This window comes from Pygoscelis adeliae, unplaced genomic scaffold, assembly GCF_000699105.1.
Source record: "Pygoscelis adeliae isolate BGI_AS28 unplaced genomic scaffold, ASM69910v1 Scaffold709, whole genome shotgun sequence".
Taxonomy (NCBI): domain Eukaryota; kingdom Metazoa; phylum Chordata; class Aves; order Sphenisciformes; family Spheniscidae; genus Pygoscelis; species Pygoscelis adeliae.
The window spans coordinates 155,095-155,654 of record NW_008825605.1 but is presented as its reverse complement, the minus strand read 5'-3'; the positions used below and the strand labels follow the sequence as shown (position 1 = coordinate 155,654).

The 560-nt window shown below is 65.5% G+C and overlaps 1 protein-coding gene across 1 annotated transcript in view; it reads left to right on the top strand.

Annotated features, from left to right (window-relative positions):
- The window catches only part of RFX5 (regulatory factor X, 5 (influences HLA class II expression)), a 10,106-nt gene that overhangs the window by 2,573 nt on the left and 6,973 nt on the right, over positions 1-560 (top strand). Inside the window, exons 7-8 of the mRNA XM_009332561.1 lie at positions 146-227; positions 500-555. Of these exons, the coding sequence (XP_009330836.1) occupies positions 146-227; positions 500-555 (138 nt within the window). The remainder of the gene's footprint in view (positions 1-145; positions 228-499; positions 556-560) is intronic.

Below are 560 nucleotides of genomic sequence, written 5' to 3'. Positions count from 1 at the left end.
CGGGGCAGGCCGGGCGCGCCGCGGGGCCGGCTGCCGTCACACCTCCAGGACAAGCCCATCACGAGCCCCACAGCTGCATCCCTTTGAGTTGTAACCTGTCGCGGCCGCGTTCGTGTGACGGCGAAAAACCTTAACCCTGCCAAACGTACTGCTACAGCGGGATCCGGAGGAAGACGGTGGTCAGCCTGCCGCCCCTGCCCAGCCTGGACCTCAAAGTGATGGAGACCGTAAGTCCCCTGCTGCCTCCGTGGCTTGGGTTTCGCTGGCCCTGTTTTGGCAGGGTAACGAACCTCCTCGCTCGTTAGATCTAACAAAAGGCAGGGGGTGGAGGGATGCCCTCTCTGCGAGCAGGTTCTGCTCTGTCCCGTGAGCCTCCCCAAGGGTGGATGAGGACCTGCCCACCCGTGCAGGCTTGTGACCTGCCAGGGTGTCAGGATCAGGCCCCGTTCGCATCCGGGGCGTCCTGTCCCGTGCCGTGGGGGGTCACGGCTTGTCCCAGCAGCAGCAGTCGGAGCTGACGGGACTGGGGCAGTCCTACAACAGCGAGGGGATGGGGGGGG